This window comes from Phyllobates terribilis, unplaced genomic scaffold, assembly GCF_046119375.1.
Source record: "Phyllobates terribilis strain yellow unplaced genomic scaffold, ASM4611937v1 Scaffold_9__5_contigs__length_417890890, whole genome shotgun sequence".
In the NCBI taxonomy this organism is placed as follows: Eukaryota; Metazoa; Chordata; class Amphibia; order Anura; family Dendrobatidae; genus Phyllobates; species Phyllobates terribilis.
Genome location: NW_027362769.1, coordinates 341,404,020 through 341,421,694, shown reverse-complemented (window position 1 = coordinate 341,421,694; position 17,675 = coordinate 341,404,020). Strand labels below are relative to the sequence as shown.

At 42.1% G+C, this 17,675-nt stretch overlaps 1 protein-coding gene and 1 long non-coding RNA gene across 3 annotated transcripts in view; one reads left to right on the top strand and one right to left on the bottom strand.

The window, feature by feature from the left end:
- Window positions 1–17,675, top strand: part of ADAP1 (ArfGAP with dual PH domains 1) — a 163,734-nt gene that overhangs the window by 129,863 nt on the left and 16,196 nt on the right. For both annotated transcript variants that reach the window (XM_073648046.1, XM_073648045.1), the window contains 2 exons: window positions 12,541–12,653; window positions 16,321–16,467. In XM_073648046.1, the coding sequence (XP_073504147.1) occupies window positions 12,541–12,653; window positions 16,321–16,467 (260 nt within the window). The remainder of the gene's footprint in view (window positions 1–12,540; window positions 12,654–16,320; window positions 16,468–17,675) is intronic.
- Window positions 6,676–17,588, bottom strand: LOC141162200 (uncharacterized). The gene is made up of 4 exons (XR_012250748.1): window positions 17,202–17,588; window positions 16,838–16,923; window positions 7,373–7,550; window positions 6,676–7,101 (listed from the first exon to the last, which is right to left on the bottom strand). It is a non-coding gene; the product is annotated as an uncharacterized lncRNA (long non-coding RNA).

The following is a 17,675-nucleotide window of genomic DNA, read 5'->3' as shown; positions in this document are numbered from 1 at the left end:
TGATCATCTCCTGCTGATAAAACAAGGATGGTACCAAAACTACAGCAAGCAGCAGTAAGTGACACATCGCTGGAATTAGAGTCTCTGCCCCTACATTATGCTGCTCTCAGCAGGGTGCTGGGTGTTTGACCCCAACCAATCAGACATTGATAACTTTAAGTAGTAATGTACAACATCTTTAAAATAATAATAAAGTGGACAATCCCTTTAAAAACAAATTCTTTCCTCCCATCCATTCTTATAATCTGTAGGTCTCACTGAGTATTCAAGAATCACAGTGTGGGGATTACTTACCACACGGGATTTTGAGCTTTTCTGTCTAATATTGGACATATTTATTGATTGTCTCAGTGGATAAACCGAGAAAAACAGATCAAAGACATCAAAGTGTCACCAGATGAAGCGTAAGACTGAGAGTCAGGGGCTGGTGATTGATTACTTATATATCAAGCAATTAAACCAATATGCAAAGAGATTGTTAAAAACAAAAAACTGGGGAAAAAAATGAATAAACTAGTATTTCATGCAGGGTTGCTCAGAACCATGGAACCGCAGTCAATAATTGTAATCGTGTGATGTAAATTAATGCATTGATCCCCAATTTACCCCATTCTCAGATTTTATAATGTACCAGGCAGGGCAAAAACAGCTTTTTACATACATTTCTAGTTTGAAAATAGCGTTGGTACTTGTCAGAATATCTCCTCTGCCAATGAAAACTCGTATTACCTGTGTAGGAATCATATAATTGTAAGTGAGAGAAGACATCGGACCAGATCTATGTTCTCTTCTAAGCTCTGAACGTGATAATTATCCGACCGGCATTTGCCACGGTGATTTATGAGCAAAGCTGGCTTTGTCTGTAAATAAACTCAACAGGGAGCGCCGCCGCTCGACATGCGAGGCCACGCACTGCTAGATATGTAGAGTAATGTCTCCCATCATTTAAAGAGTAATTGTTGTTTGAATTTTATTTTATTTTTTGTAAATCAATTGTACAAGCGCAAATAAGAAACTTTGTAATTTATCTTAGAGAAATCTGCTTCTTTTTCCTCCTGGACTGATCATTCATTCTCAAAATTCTCGATTCACAAGTAAAATCTGACTTCAGTCACTACTGACTTTCCCATTACTGAGATAGGAGATGACAGTTTGTGCTCATAAAGTTCCAGGTGAACTTGCAGCAGAATGTTTGTGTCTTCCTCTAGCTCATCCCTAGAATGTCTGTGTCTTCCTCTAGCTCCTCCCTAGAATGTCTGTGTCTGCCTCTAGCTCCTCCCTAGAATGTCTGTGTCTGCCTCTAGCTCCTCCCTAGAATGTCTGTGTCTTCCTCCAGCGCCTCCCTAGAATGTCTGTGTCTTCCTCCAGCTCCTCCCTATAATGTCTGTGTCTTCCTCTAGCTCCTCCCTAGTATGTCTGTGTTTTTCTCTAGCTCCTCCCTAGAATGTCTGTTTCTTCCTCTAGCTCCTCCCTAGAATGTCTGTCTTGCTCTAGCTCCTCCCTAGAATGTGTCTGCCTCTAGCTCCTCCCTAGAAAGTCTCTGTCTTCCTCTAGCTCCTCTCTAGAATGTCTGTGTCTTCCTCCAGCTCCTCTCTAGAATGTCTGTCTTCCTCCAGCTCCTCCCTATAATGTCTGCATCTTCCTCTAGTTCCTCCCTAGAATGTCTGTCTGCCTTTAGCTCCTCCCTAGAATGTCTGTCTTCATCTAGCTCCTCCCTAGAATGTCTGTCTGCCTTTAGCTCCTCCCTAGAATGTCTGTCTTCCTCCAACTCCTCCCTAGAATGTCTGCATCTTCCTCTAGTTCCTCCCTAGAATGTCTGTCTGCCTTTAGCTCCTCCCTAGAATGTCTGCATCTTCCTCTAGTTCCTCCCTAGAATGTCTGTCTTCCTCTAGCTCCTCCCTAGAATGTCTGTGTCTTCCTCTAGCTCCTCCCTAGAATGTCTGTGTCTTCCTCTAGCTCCTCCCTAGAATGTCTGTGTCTTCCGCTGTCTCCTCCCTAGAATGCCTGTGCCTTCCTCTAGCTCCTCCCTAGAATGTATTTGTCTTCATCTAGCTCCTCCCTAGAATGTCTGTGTCTTCCTCCAGCTCCTCCCTAGAATATCTGTGTCTTCCTCCAGCTCCTCCCTAGAATGTCTGTCTTCCTCTAGCTCCTCCCTAGAATGTCTGTGTCTTCCTCTAGCTCCTCCTTAGAATGTCTGTCTTCCTCTAGCTCCTCCCTAGAATGTCTGTGTCTTCCGCTGTCTCCTCCCTAGAATGCCTGTGCCTTCCTCTAGCTCCTCCCTAGAATGTATGTGTCTTCATCTAGCTCCTCCCTAGAATGTCTGTGTCTTCCTCCAGCTCCTCCCTAGAATGTCTGTGTCTTTCTCCAGCTCCTCCCTAGAATGTCTGTGTCTTCCTCTAGCTCCGCCCTAGAATGTCTGTGTCTTCCTCTAGCTCTTCCCTAGAATGTCTGTGTCTTCCTCCAGCTCCTCCCTAGAATGTCTATGTCTTCCTCTAGCTCCTCCCTGGAATGTCTGTGTCTTCCTCTAGCTCCTCCCTAGAATGTCTGTCTTCCTCTAGCTCCTCCCTAGAATGTCTGTGTCTTCCTCTAGCTCCTCCCTAGAATGTATGTGTCTTTCTCTAGCTCCTCTCCTCCATAGAATTTTAAAAGCACCAACTGTCATCTGCTATCTCAGTAATGGGGAATCTGTCTTCACTAAATTTGACAATGAAAGATCAGTCCAGGAGTAGAAAAGAGATGATTTCTCTAATAAGATATGTTATAAGATATATTATAAAGTAGCTTATTTTTATGTATACTATTGATTTAGGAAATAAAAATTAAAAACAGTGGTTACTTTTTAAAGGAGTTCATGCATAATTATCACATAATGCTGCACTACAGTAAATTAAACATTGATGAGCTATACTTAATCTGTTATTATCGGGGGTGGGGTAATCAGACTTCCAGTACCCTCTCAGATCAGGTGAACGGACCTCTTTATTATTAGGAGCCTAATTCTTCAGATATCAGTGATTAGGACTGAGCCACAATACCACATACTGCCACTACAAAATGTGTGGCGCTATACCCAGCAAACAATGAAGAGACTGCAGTTGATCAATGTAAAAAAAAATCAATTTGAAAACCCCTTTAAGAGGGATATGACAGGTGTCAGATATCGAGACATTCTGAATTTTCGGGCAAAGAAAATCTTTTGGAAAATTAATTAAAGTCAACCATATTTATTACTGTGCTGGTATTATGCTGGATACACAATTCAAAGAGTTTAGCCCTAGTAAAAAAAAAACACAACTAAATCAAGGAGTTGGGTTATCCAGCTTTATAACCTTTAGGCTGTCCACGTTAAAGGGGTTGTCCACCTTTCAGTATAATTTTTTTCCCACTTAAATGCACATATTTGGGGCTAAAAATCATTTTTACAATAAGTTTTCATTAACCGTTTTGTACAGTTTTTCTTTTACAAGCTCTTTGTTTCCCTGCACATTGAACTTTGATGTGGTCTGTGGTCATAAATCAGATGAGAGGAGCTCAGAAAAAGAGTTAGAAACTCCTGGTTAGTCCGTCATAGCGGTCATTTTCTCAGTTAGTTAACTCTTTCTGCAGCCAGCTATAGACAGTGCAAGAGGCTATAGAAGGCAAACGGTGCGAAATGTTTACTGAAACCCAATTGCAAAAATTATTGTATCCCCAATTAGATGCATTTAAGTAAAGATACAATTTCTGAAAAGTGAATAATCCCTTTAACGTCCTCTTCTTTGAAGGTATCATCTCATCACAGAAGTCCCTTTAGTATACGAGCTGATCCCTGTCAGCCTGGCTTCTGCTGATTTTGTCAGGAAGGTTGCTGACAGCTGCTCATTTTCCCCGCAGTGGCCACGTCAGAAGTGACCTGCAGTTATTCACATGGAATTGTTGAGAGATGACAGCCTCTTTAGGGACTAGTGTTAAAAACAGTCCCTTTGTTTCTTTTTACTGATGGAGGATAGTCGATATATAATAATTCACAACACATATCCATTATACCTTTCTAATACACTAAAATGGCCTCCTGGGTATCTATGTGTTACGTCCCTGTATGTTGGTATTATCCAAGCATTGTATGGCGGTTGTTATTTAGGCATTGTGTGGCACTGCTACAGTACTTACGGGTAGACGGTACAGCACAGGGCACGATCCAACCTTTCTATCCATAAATAAGTGTCGAACTACTATATGCAAGTTAATCAGTGCTCCTTTGTGGTTCCATTCAGACTGGCCAACAAAACTGTATGGGGGCACTATAATCGTTAATACCAGCATGCGTGGTGTCGGCAGCACATTCCCTGTTTAGACGAGAGATGTGCTGCACACAATGATGACTTTTATGCCGTCATAAATGATCTGATTAGATGATGCTCATTTGGTGATAGAACAGCAGGATCTTTTATTCTCATTTGTCACTTATCGGTCCGAGTAAATTGTTCTTAAAGAGGACCTATTACCAGGTCAAAATCGGCTAGTTTTTGCCCTTATTTTATTCTCGCTTCTCCGCTGGATATTCTGTTGTTTCTCTTTTTCCAATCCGCCATACGGTTCCAGAGATATGAGCCTTTTTATTCTGGGTAATTTTTAAATGTTTCATAACCAAAAGGGCGGTGCTCACAAGATCCTCTGGGGCGTGTCTTTAGGCTGCCACGCCCTTTTGGAAAAGACAAAAAAAATAGTAGCACCAAATAAAATGACCCATATCTCTGGATCCGTATGACAGATTTCAAAAAATAAAAAAATAAAATGCTCAGGGGAGAAGCGGGAAAAAAATAAGTGCAAAAACTGCCCACTTTTGACCTGGTGACAGGTCCTCTTAAAGGCTGACCCTGCTAATCAGCAGCACTGGTCCTTATTTCTATCACACCGAAGGTAAATGTTCTTTTTTGTTGCCCTCTACAGATGTGCCGAGATCGACTATAATTCATTATGTCCATCACTGTGCAGTACACACGGCGTTAAGCGGATAATGTATCTGTGAGGTGGATACAATGGTGTCTGAGGCGTTTGGATAGTTATAGTTAAGACGCGGCGGCGATTCTTGTCATGGAAAGGAATTGATCATTTGATTAATATCCTGTCTGGGAGCATCGATCGCTGAGGTCATCCATTCTGAATTATTCATTATTTATTCCCCCGCTACTGTAAATCACTGCTGGAAAGTACAGAGGCTGAGTCACTCTTTTAATCATACGTAGCCAACCTAAAGGGCAAGACAAACGAAAGGCGGGTTGTTATGAATGAAAAATACTGTATATTTTATCCTTTAATTTATGGGTTCGCGGCTCCCTGGTTTATCAGTAATTGCCTCCTCCTGGACTAATAGTATTCTTGTTATCGAACGGCTTTAGTGGTCTCCAGTGAGGGACCCTTACTACGTAATTCCACTGATGTGCATGGAAATTGTGTGGTCCAGAGCAAACTGCGGGGTCTGCAATTTGTGCTGTTTAGAATTGTAATAGAGTCCATAGAAAAGGGGGGGGGGGCAGCATTGGCAGGAGCCTAAGTCAGTTTTCCTTTCCCTAGCTCTGCAACATCTGTAAGCAAGGTGACAAATTTGGCTAAAAAGTTTCCTCTGGAAGAAATTAGGAGAGGAAACAAGCACCAGACCTTTCAAGAGATTTTTCTGTTTTCTACTCCAGGCTTTAACCTATAGCCCGCTATAGTGCATGCCTCTTAAAGGGACTTTACCACTTCATTTTTGCCACATAATTTGAGAGCAGCATAATGTAGAGACAGGGACCCTTATTCCAGTGATGTGTCACTTACCAGGCTCTTTTGCTTTAATTTTGATAAAATCACTTTTATCAGCAGGAGATTATCACTAGAGGACTAGTAACCTACTGCCAGGGAGTCCTCCATATTCATGAGTTCTATATAACTCCGCCCCCAAACAAAGCTGCCAATCAGTAGTGTGGGCGGGGTTATACAGAGCTTAGTATTCAGATCAATGGTAGATCTGCAGCAGAGAAAACAGATTTTTATAAAAAACTTAATGAAATGAACTGGAATATAAGTTGGTATACATGCAACATGTAAGCGCATGTTCACACTGGTCACTAAACAGACAAAACCTAAGATAAAAACAAAGTGAGCAAATATCCTGCAGTAAATAAGCAAATAGCAATAGTGTATGAAAATAACATAGGGTACTTAGTTAAAATAATTTTGATAAAAAAAACGTAAAAAAAAAGTCATCCCACCACGTCAAGGTGACCCTATTCGGGGGTTCTCAATATGTGATTTTCATATTGCCCACACCTCTTACTTTCCACAGTTTGAATGAGCATCATGTGCTCATAACAAAGTTATTTGCTCACAATTTTGGAAAGGTGCCAACAATTTTGTCTGGCCCATTTTTGAGGTTTGTGTAAAATTATGTCTAATTTTCCTTTTTTTCTCTGTTTTTTTGTGTTGTTCCAATACACACAAAGGAAATAAACATGTGTATAACAAAACGTGCAATTTCAATAATTTTCTGGGAGAAATACTTCATTTTCTGGAACAATTTCAAGGGTGCCAACACTTTTGGCCATGACTGTATATATAATTTTATTACATATATGTATACATTGTAACTAAAATACAAAGTAATGGGAAAGCTTGGTTATAATGGGTGTTGCAGGGTGAACACAGCTGTAATCCAGTTTTCCCTTTGCGGAAAATAAAAAAACGCAGAAGAAAAGTTGAGAATTTAAGGAGGGAAGTTTAATAGAAGTGAGAAGGGAAACAGAAGACATTGGAAATACACCTGGGGGGGATGATAGGAGGGTAGAGTTACACAGATGAAAAATAAGCAGACAATTGAATGTAACAGGTGAATGACTGATGAAAACAGCTTTTCTACCATGTGCAGAGGTTGTATGCACCAAGGTGGTCCTGTAAAACTTGAGGAAATAACAGCAGATGTGCAAGGATTCGCCCCCGCTTTCTCCAAGGAACATCAAGATCTCTGGAGATGGACTTGTAACCTTGAAAGTGTTGACATTGTTCAACAATTTTGGATCTCAAGTCCTCAGACAGTTCTTTTCTCCTCTTTCTGTTCTCCATGCAATAGGTCCTGCTTCTCTGTAACTACAGACAGATAAGTCTCAACAACAGGCAGCACATTGTTTAGAAAGGAGCAATAACTTTCCAGCAATTTTTCACTCCAAAAAAATTTTTTGGGTAAAGAAAGTACAATACATGTTCTAATGAGCAAAAGTTTGTTAAAATGACAGTGACCATTTAAAGAGTTCTTAAACAACATACTGTATATAACCCTTCCACAGCAAGGTGATAAATGAATTATCGCTGGGGGTCTATAATTATATGTAAAAATCTGCAAACATTTTGCGTTACTTACCTTTATATTATTCTTATGTTAAGAGTTTGCGCCACAGTCCAGAGCCGGCAAATACGTTTCTATCAAGTCCCCATTCAGATGTCCGTTTTTTTCATGGATGTGAAAAACAGACCGAGTTTCATCAATGTTTTTGATCCGAGTTTCAGAAGAGTTTGGTCAAAGTTTTATCAGTTTTTTTCTAGGATGAGAAAAAAAAAAGTTTCTCCTATCATTCCTTTAAAATCAGATCGCACTCGGTGACACTGAAAGTGCTGTCAAATTTTTTCACAGACCCATAGACTTGCATTGCCGATTTTGATTCGAAACTCAAATCAATATCGGACGTGTCGCCATGATTTTATGAAAATGTGAATGACAAAAAAAAAAATTTTTTTTTTTTTACATTGCACAAAATTCATTAACCTCATGCACCATTTTGAAGAATTTGGCACAAAAGAGAAATAAAACCATAACCACTACCACAAGGCAAAAGAGAAGTGAATTTTTTAAAGAATTTGCAAAATGATGAATCAGGTTCGGTTTGCTTTAGTAGGTCATATGGACAATGGGTAGCATAATGGTGAACCCCTATAATGTACAGTGCCATGGGTTGTAAACTTCTTGATTATGTTGCGCACCGTGGACAAAGGAACATCAAGATGTCTGGAGATGGATTTGTAACTTTAAGGCTAAGTGCCCATGAAGCAGAAATGCTCCGGATTTTTTCTGCATCTCTCTGGCAGGAAAAATGCATGCAAATTTTACATGCCTTTTTCCTACCAAGTAGAAGCGTTTGTGAAGCGTTTTTGCATGCATTTCTGCATGCGGGTTATCAAGCGCTTTTCCAAGCAATTTTAGCATCACTTGGAAAAGTGCTTGACAACTTGGTCACACAATATAAATCCATGCAACCGGCATCAATAGCATTTGCAGCATCAATAGTAAAAAAATAGAATAAAATGGTGAAAAATAAAAAAAAACATTATACTCCCCTTCCAATGGCCCCCGGTCTCCTTCTCCGGTGTCTTCGACGGCTGCGGTGGTGTAAAAGGTCGCGTGACCTGTCACATGACTAAATGATGTCATGGAAGGTCCTTTTATGCCACCACAAGCCACTGAAGACATCGGACGCACTGTACAGGAGACCGGAGGCCATTGGAAGGTGAGTATAGTGTTTTTTTTTTTTTTTATTTTGATTCTTTTTTTAATTACAGGTACTATGGTACCCGAGTCTGGAGGAGAGTCTCCTCTTCTCCAGACCCTGGTACCATCTGTGCATTGAATCGCTTAATATCTGCATGTGTACATGTACTCATGCTTATATTATGCAAGTCAATGGCGGCAACTATGCCGCGTTTCCGCAAAATTAATGGACGTGCTGCGGATTTTTCTGCAATGATAATCCGCAGCGGAAATTTCAACAGCATGTGCACAGTACATGCGGATTATCATTAGGGACCACTGCAGACCTTCTTCCAAGCGTTTTTTAAGTGTTTCCGCGGCACGCAGCCTGAGAGTGTTGATATTGTTCAACAATTTTTAATCTCAAGTCCTCAAACAGTTCTCTTCTCCTCTTTCTGTTCTCCGTGCAAAGAAGTCAACTTCTCTCCTTTTTATCTGGTTCTGGTGTGATTTTCATATTGCCACACCTGTTACTTGCCATAGGTGAGTTTGAACAAGCATCACATGCTTGAAACAAAATTGATTTCCCACAATTTTGGAAAAGTGCCAACAATCTTGTCCGGCCCATTTTTGGATTTTTGTGTGAAATTATGTCTAATTTACCCTTTTTTCTCAGTTTGATTTTGTGTTGTTCTAGTACACACAAAGGAAATAAACATGTGTATAACAAAACGTGTAATTGCAATAATTTTCTGGCAGAAATACTTAATTTTCTGGATCAATTTCAAGGGTGACAACAGTTTCAGCCATGACTATATGTGCGTTGCCGAGCTGTATACTAATTTTGGGGGGTTTCTGTATGTGATTGGCACGATACAATATGTCGGTCTTTGGTTTTCCATCTGTACCGTTCTGCATAATTCTCCATTCACCTGAGGTTTCTTATCTTTTTGGCGCTCCGCTGCACACAGACCATGTTCTCTTGTTGTTGGCCCGACCCCTCTGAGATTGTTTAAGCTCTCGAATGTTAGAACTTCCTCATGCAATTTGCATTGCGGTATAAATCATGCACTTCATGCTTTAATTAACATTAATTAATATTAATAGAGCTCCTGTCACCCTCTGTGTCACGGTGAGCGAATTTTAATGTCATGATTTCCGCTGTTTATTCTTCGGCCTCTTAGACGGATGATGGGAATTTCGACAGGTGGCTGAATAGTTCTCAATCGGAAAACAGAATAACCTCTATAATAATAACTCCATTGTGCCATCGACGCCAGCAGCCACCAATTAGGAGTCTTATCAAGAGCCGTCTAATTAAAATAATGCCGGACTGCAGAGGGTATAATTCACCTACTCTATGGGAATGTAATTCAATGGATTATACCTGGACTCTGTGGGTAGTAGCACCCATGCCACATGGTGCGTTTGGCTTAAAGGGGTTGTCCAGTGAAAGCAAGTTATCACCTATGGTGGTGGTCTGACTGCCGGGACCCACACCAATCTGCAGATAAAATAATTTTTATCCTCAATGGTGTAGGAAAATTGTCTCTTCAGAGTGGAAGAGGACTAGAACTCTAGTTCTATCCTAAAAGGAGCATGCATGGCCTTTAAGTCTCCTCACTCTGACATGCTAAGCTTGGCTTGTCACTCTCCACAAAGGAGAAATACATTAGGCTCATTCTTTGTAGCATTTATTTTAGTGCTTTTTTTTTAGGGGGGGTTCCAGGTAGAAGACACCAGAAAAAGACGTTGTGTGCACATACCCTAAGGCCTCATCCAGACATCAGTTTTTTTACGAGAAAAACGGACCGCATTTCATCAGTTTTTTCACTGATGAGAAGAAAAAAAAAAAGTTTCTCCACCTTCTCCTTTCTATCAGTCAGTGAAAAATGGACAATGGCATCAGGGTGCTGTGTGATTTTATCACAGACCCATAGACTTTCATGGCAGAGTTTGATCCAACACTTGGATCAATATAGGACATTTCTGCAATTTTGCAAGGACCACTTAAAAATCACGGGCATGTGAACCGCCCCATGGACTGTAAAGGTACTAGCGCTATCCATGAAAAAAAACGGATAGCACGTTTACGTGAAAATCTGACGTGCCCTAAGAGTTACAAACTCCCCATCAGAACAAGCTCACTGATGGATTCTCAGAGAACTCATTCTGCAGCCAGCAAAGGCTATAAAAGACAAATTGCAAACATACATGCATTTAAGTAAAAATAAATACCCACAAAGGTGTCCATATCTTGTAAGGTTATAAGCAGAGTCAAGATACAGTGATGTATAGGTCCAAAGGTTCTAGTTACATTAACAGACCCTATGGGACTATTGGATACCTCGTCTGTAATAAATTGCATAAGTTAGTCCAATATACAGATGTGACTCCCACCAATCCCCAGAGCGGGGGCTCTGTACGGACCTGTTTGGATGCAGTGATGGCCACACGTGCGATACCACTGCTGGAGATAGGAGAGTATAGCGAGTAGTCCTTGGGTAACTATGGCTGGATTGGATCTCACAATTACTTCTACAGTAGAGAAAGGATTCAGGTCTGTCTGTGAGCAGTACTGAACTTAAGGAGAACATGAGGTTGTGAATATATTGTGTTTTTTATGGTTTTATTAAGTAAAAATCTGAGAACTCTTTAGAGAAAGCCTGAGAGTCCTGCATCCCCCGCCCACAAAGAGTGATTGACAGCCGTTCTTCTATTGCATTGTACGCAGGAAGAGCTGCAGACAGATTGTCTATATGACATCTTGGTCCTACTGACCAATTACACTTATAATAATAATAATTTTTATTTTTATAGTTCCGACATATTCCGCAGCACTTTATAATTTTAGAGGGAACTAGTACAGACAGTAAAGATATTACAGAGTAACACATAACTAACAGATTCCAAAAGGAGCAAGGGCCGTGCTGCTTACAATCTATTACTTGTATTAGTATTGGCACTTTTGGTCACCTTTCAGTGGCTTATCACAGAGGAACATCTGACAGATTGTCACATTTTACGCCGCTTATCTTGAGCAGAAAGGGGATTGCTTATTGAACTAAAATGTTGGCAAATCCATCCCGAAGTAACAATCTGCAAGTAAGAAAAATGGAGCTTTGCCAAGTTAAAATACAGTTAAATGGGTATTCTCATCTCCAAGATCTTATCCCAATATGTAGTAGGTGTAATAATAATATTAGCAAATAAAAATGTCATATATGTCACTTACCCCATGTGCAGGGCATTGCAGTAGCTTAGGTATGAATGGTTCCGATCACTAACAGCTAACTAACTGTCACTATACGAGTGGTTGAAACCATGGACACCTAAGCTACTGCAATGCCCTGCACATGGGGTAAGTGACATAGCGAATCAGAAGAACTATACTACATTTCTAATTGGAGGTATTTGCTAATATTATTAATATTACACCCACTACATATTGGGATAGGATCTTGGAGATGGAAATATCCCTTTAAGTAATGATGAGATCTTCTGTAAGCTTTCATCATCCATGATACTGACTCATAGACGGCCAGGTGAAGATGTCGCTCCATACTCCAGACAGACAGAGAGCGATGGGCACCGTGTCATCCACCTGCAGCTATAAATCTGCCCGAGAGTACCTGCCAGGCTCCTGACGTTTTTCCAATGCTTCGGTGCCAGGCTGCCAGCTCTCATGGGCAAGCTGTTATGTACCAAGTTCTGTTACTGCCCTGCACATAAAGCAGTAATTTATGCTAACAAAAGCCATATAAACCCTATAAAGTAAAGCAGTCTGACTACATATCTAACCAGGTTTCACCAGCTGCTCTTTTCAGTCCCGATGCTGCTGTCAGGATATGCTGGGATTTGTAGTTCTGCAGCATTAGAGCTACAGGTTGAGGACCTCTGATGGGTCCCGTTTTCTTTTGCTTAATGCTAAGTGTGCATTCGGTAATGGGTACGATACATAAATCACGCTCTGTCTTTTTACCAAGTCTCTGAGCACCGGATTCCACGTCAGGAGTGATTGATTTCGGGATGGAAAAAGCTGATCACGTCTCTTTTCTTTTCTGCAGGTTATCGAGAAGGAGTTCTGTGGAAGAGGGGACGTGACAATGGACAATTTCTCAGCCGGAAGTTTGTACTTTCAGAAAGAGAAGGAGCACTCAAATACTTTAATAAAAATGATGTGAGTAAATCTTTATACTGCTGTTATTATGCCTGGTGCACCAATCCGGCATTTACAGGTGGGCTTGTGACAGAACGGCTGAGGATTTCATACCAAATAATTTCACACAATTTCCATGGCAAATCTCCATCAAAATCTGCATACAAGCCTTGCAGAATTTTGCTGCAGATTTATCAAAAAGGTAAAAGTTTCAGCCCTTGTGATTCCTCCCCCAGGGTATGTGCACACATCGTCTTTTAGACATAGCCGCATGGTGTTTGAGACAGAATACTCTTCAGAAAAACGTTGGCAGTGTTTTTTGCATCTTCCTTGACGTCTTTTACATAGTTTTTGCAGCATAAGCCCCGCCGAAAAATGGTCAGCTCACTTCTTTTAACCTCTTCACTTTGAAGAAGACACAAAAGACAGAACACATGCACAGCAAGTTGTTTTTACATTGCTGTGGATTCTGATCATTCTTTTTGGCGATTTTTTTTTTACTGCCATTTCAGGCGGAATCCACCTGAAAAATACTACCGACATCGCCGTTGGATTAAGGTTCATCTCTGCTCTCTGACAAGAGGGTCACATAATATATTAAAGTGGCTCGGCACCCCTTTGAACAACTAGGACCATCTCTTTATTATTGAAGGGGTTTTCCAGATTCTTTTCAATTTAACATCATCACATCTAGCACCTGTGGGAACCATGAATCGATTACTGGGAATTCAAAGGTTAAATACTAATGGTTATTTCATTATTTTAACATTTTCCCCACTCATTGCCTTTTTAAAAAAAAAAAAAAAAAAAATTCTGTAAAACCACTTTTTGAAACTAATACAGTCCTGGCCGAAAGTGTAAGCACCCTTGAAATTGTTCCAGAAAATTAAGTATTTCTCCCACGAAATTATTGCAATTACACCTGTTTTGTTATACACATTTTTATTTCCTTTGTGTGTATTGAAACAACACAAAATATCAGAGAAAAAAAAAGGCATAATTTCACACAAAACCCCAAAAATGGGCTGGACAAAATTGTTGGCACCTTTCCAAAATTATAAGTAAACAACTTTGTTTCAAGCACCTGTGGCAAGTAAGAGGTGTGGGCAATATAAAAATCACACCTGAAACCAGATAAAAAGGGGGGAAGTTGACGCAATCTTTACATTGTATGTCACACTAAGTGTGGAGAACAGAAAGAGGAGAAGAGAACTGTCTGAGGACTTGAGAACCAAAATTGTTGAACAATCTCAAGGTTACAAGTCCATCTCCAGGGATCTGGATGTTCTTTTGTCCACAGTGTGCAACATAATCAAGAAGCTTAATCATTAGACCACCATTATGTGGAATGTTACAAACGTGGTATAATCACTATACATGGACGGGTATAGGATACATCCTGTTTTACAAGGCAGTCGGGCATCAAGCAGAGCAGCTCGAGATTATGTAGATGTTTACAGAGGGCATAAATCTGTCTGCTGCTCACGGACAGTTGGCACGCTGCTCCGTGAGCTAAAGGCTGGCCGCTTCATAGCTTAGGTACACGGCCATGTCTCTGCTGGAACTGTCTCACCTGTTCACTTTATTTAAATGCCAAACTCACCCTCCCTCCCAGAACCTAAAACTTCTGCAGAATCCGCTGAAAAGCGCGTCATGCAGAACTTTTTTGTCTGTTCTGAAAAACAGAAATCAGATGGACTCCATAATAATCAATGGGACCCCTCTGCTTTCATTTGTATCAGTTAGACAGTAGATCAGTTTTAGGCATGAATTCCATTGATCGGTTCCTAAAATGGAGCAGAAAAGTAGAAATGTGAACAGAGCCTAAGAGGCATGGGGCGCATCATCGCATTGTGAGTCACAGGATACTGCAAGGGCGACAAGCAAGTCGCAAAAAATCCAACTGGCTACGACTTTTTGCAACTTGCTTGTTGCTCTACCACAATACGACCCCATCATGCTGTGATGTAGCAGCGGCACAAAGCGATTTTTGGCCGTGGAACCTGTGTCGTAGCCAATGCTTTTGTGTGCCACAGCCTCTTACGGTGCCCCCCCTAGCCAAACAGAGGTGCCTAAAGGACTCACTACCCATGGACTCGGTGGAAGCAGGAATCATGTGTGCAGTTAATAAGTTAAATGGGGTGTGGGTTTTTTGTCCTCCTTCCCCATGGGCCCATTATGGGATCTGTCTTGCAATGATGTATTGCAGCAGAATAGAGACACATTGTGTGCCGCTCCTCGTACATCTCTGATGGATTTATAGAGCGGTGCCACGGACGTGACCGGCCGATGACGTCACCGCAGAATGTACAGACGTTCCTAGAAGTGATACTTCCCCTTTTCGTCACATGAACACAATGACCAGGGATCGTTGTCTCTGCATTCTTATTAATAGGCACAGTACCAGCAGTGGGGCACCAGAGGGCATGGTGTGATCAGTGGTGCCATGCAGTGTGGTGCAGGGGCAGAAGATACCAGCCCGTGATGTCTCTGCCCCATATCTGACAGCATAGCTATTTAGTAAAATAAGTGAACCAACTGATGCACAGCGGGCAGCACAGGGTATATAGCGAGCAGCACAGGGCATATAGCGGGCAGCACAAGGCAGATAGCGGGCAGCATGGGGCAGATAGCGGGCAGCACAGAGTGTATAGTGGGCAGCACAGAGTGTATAGCGAGCAGCACGGGGCATAGAGCGGGCAGCACAAGGCAGATAGCGGGCAGCACGGGGCAGATAGCGGGCAGTACAGAGTGTATAGTGGGCAGCACAGGTAATATAGCGGGCAGCACAGGGCAGATAGCGGGCAGCACAGGGCAGATAGCGGGCAGCACAGGGCAGATAGCGGGCAGCACGGGGCAGATAGCGGGCAGCACAGAGTGTATAGCGGGCAGCACGGAGTGTATAGCGGGCAGCACAGAGTGTATAGCGGGCAGCACAGGGCAGATAGCGGGCAGCACAGAGTGTATAGCGGGCAGCAAAGAGTGTATAGCGGGCAGCACAGGGCAGATAATGGGCCGCATGGGGCAGATAGTGGGCAGTACAGAGTGTATAGTGGGCAGCACAGAGCGTATAGCAGGCTGCACAGAGTGTATAGCAGGCAGCACAGAGTGTATAGTGGGCAGCATGAGGCAGATAGCGGGCAGCACAGAGTGTATAGCGGGCAGCACAGGGTATATAGCGGGCAGCACAGGGTGTAAAGTGGGCAGCACAAGGTGTAAAGCGGGCAGCACAGAGTGTAAAGCGGGCTGCACAGAGTGTATAGCGGGCTGCACAGGGCATATAGCGGGCAGCACAGAGTATATAGCGGGCAGCACAGAGTGTATAGTGGGCAGCATGAGGCAGATAGCGGGCAGCACAGAGTGTAAAGCGGGCAGCACAGAGTGTAAAGCGGGCAGCACAGGGCAGATAGCGGGCAGCACAGGTTGTAAAGCGGGCAGCACAGAGTGTATAGCGGGCAGCACAGGGCAGATAGCGGGCAGCCCGTACCTACAAATACTGTGACTTATACAGAGAAAGGAGGACACTTTGATCTAGTAACACTGTATGGCGGTATTCCTGGCAGTCCCAGCATATTATATGCCTCATCACTCTCCGCTATTCACTTCATCTTCACCGTTTTTTAATGAGAATTTGATTGGTAAATGACCGACGCTCGCTGAATTTTATGTATCTCAATGTGTTTTCCAGGCAAGAGAGCCCAAAGCAATTATAAAGATTGAGCATCTAAACGCCACCTTCCAGCCGACCAAAATAGGAAACCCAAACGGCCTGCAAATCACATACTTACGGGACAACAGCACTAGGAATATCTTTGTATACCACGAAGATGGCAAGGTGAGCAATCAAGAGGGAGAGGAATTAATGGAGCTAAATGGGGTCAGCCGAAATATTAGAATAACATAAGGTTAAGCAATAGCAGAAGACGGTGATCTGTGCGGGCCTTTGATAGAAGTTTCATCTGTGGAGATATAAAGTTGGGTTCCCGCTGTCCGCAGTGCCCGCGATGGGGCTGAAACGACCTCTACATGGAGACCGGCGCCTATTTCATATTATCTGCAATGACATTTTACCATGTGGCCATGTGAGTTTTTCCGGGATCAATAAAAATTTGGCAGATTTTTTAAGACTTGCTTGTTGCGGTAAACAAGGTGTCGCAGAGGGAGCGCTTTCACTTGGATTGTGCTGCGAAGTAGCAGCTACTCACTGTGATCTTTGGCTGCGTGACCTGTCCCGCCTCGTTAGTCTCTGGAGCTGTTCACGTCACCATGTTTTTTTTGCAGAGCAAGTGTCCTAAAAAAAAAAAAAATTAAGCCATGTCCATTTTTGATCCGAGTCATGGACACAAAACATTGATTAAAATTAACAGATCTGTGAAAAAAAAAAACGGACAGCAAACAGACGCCATCCATGTGTCATCCGTGTGCCGTCCACTTTTAACTGTTTAATGGGAGGGAGAAAATTGGAATTTTTTTTTTTTCAGACCAAAAATGCATGAAAATCGGATTAAGCAAACTGATGAAAACCCATCAGCAAAATAAAAAAAACTCTTTGTCTGAATGAGACCTTACCTGTTTGCTGATAGAGGGGGATCAAGAGCGATAGACCCCTTTTGTTAGATCTATATTCTATAGACAATTCCTTCAGCTGTCTACATTAGAGGGAAGCCATTTAGTGTTGCAGCATGTAGGACTAGAAGTCCCAGTGAGCTCTGACAGCTGATGTGTCCAAGAATAATATTTTTTATATCTGAGATCTATTTCCCTGTAACAAGCTTCTTTTTTTTAATTTCCTGCTGCCGTCTATGACATGTCTGTGCAGCTGTCAGAGAAAGATGCAGCCAGAAGATATTAGTAATGGATCTTGAAGCTTTTTGCCCTTTCATATCACTTTTAATCAGTGTAACGAATCAAAGGCTATCCACCAGGCACCTGTCTAGGGTGCAGCCATTGGGAGTTGGCTCCTTGCTATAACAGCTCCCAAATGACAAAGCTCCTGTCCACAGGGCTGGTGGACTGCTGCCACCTAGTGGTGCTATGGTAAAA